A 509-nucleotide genomic window follows, 5' to 3' on the forward strand; every position below is an offset into this window, starting at 1 on the left:
AAAAATTAAAACTTTGCCCTAACAACACTTACCATGGTTTAATAATGAATATTTATCCCCAAAGCATGGGATTCTGCACAAGCTCTTTAGATGATAATCCTTCTGTCAGTGGGATTCGGCATCTCATGGCTTTATTCTGATGTCTTCAAGGTTGCTCAGAAGGTGCTGAAGAATGCCAAGCAGGCATGCCAAAGGCTCGGACAGTACAGGATGCCATTTGCTTGGGCAGCAAGGTAAGGGGAACATCTTTTATATCTTTGATATAGGTGTAGATATATGGAGATAGATAGATAGATAGATGATAGATAGATAGATAGATAGATAGATAGATGATAGATAGATAGACAGACAGAATTATAGATCAACCAACGTATTCTCTTTATTGCCCAGAGATGAATAGGATTTAAATGTGTAAAGTTGAAAAGTAAGTAAGCCCTGTATCTGAATAATCATTTATTAGAGTCACAGAAAGGAAAGTTGCTGGTTGGAGGGTAGCTGTGTGGAATGGG

General features: G+C 37.9%; 1 protein-coding gene across 1 annotated transcript in view; it reads left to right on the top strand.

The window, feature by feature from the left end:
- Positions 1–509, top strand: part of DOCK9 (dedicator of cytokinesis 9) — a 176683-nt gene that overhangs the window by 86706 nt on the left and 89468 nt on the right. Inside the window, exon 11 of the mRNA XM_015557496.1 lies at positions 151–233. Coding sequence (XP_015412982.1) covers positions 151–233 — 83 coding nt within the window. The remainder of the gene's footprint in view (positions 1–150; positions 234–509) is intronic.

The sequence above is a fragment of the Myotis davidii genome, unplaced genomic scaffold (assembly GCF_000327345.1).
Source record: "Myotis davidii unplaced genomic scaffold, ASM32734v1 scaffold133, whole genome shotgun sequence".
Taxonomy (NCBI): domain Eukaryota; kingdom Metazoa; phylum Chordata; class Mammalia; order Chiroptera; family Vespertilionidae; genus Myotis; species Myotis davidii.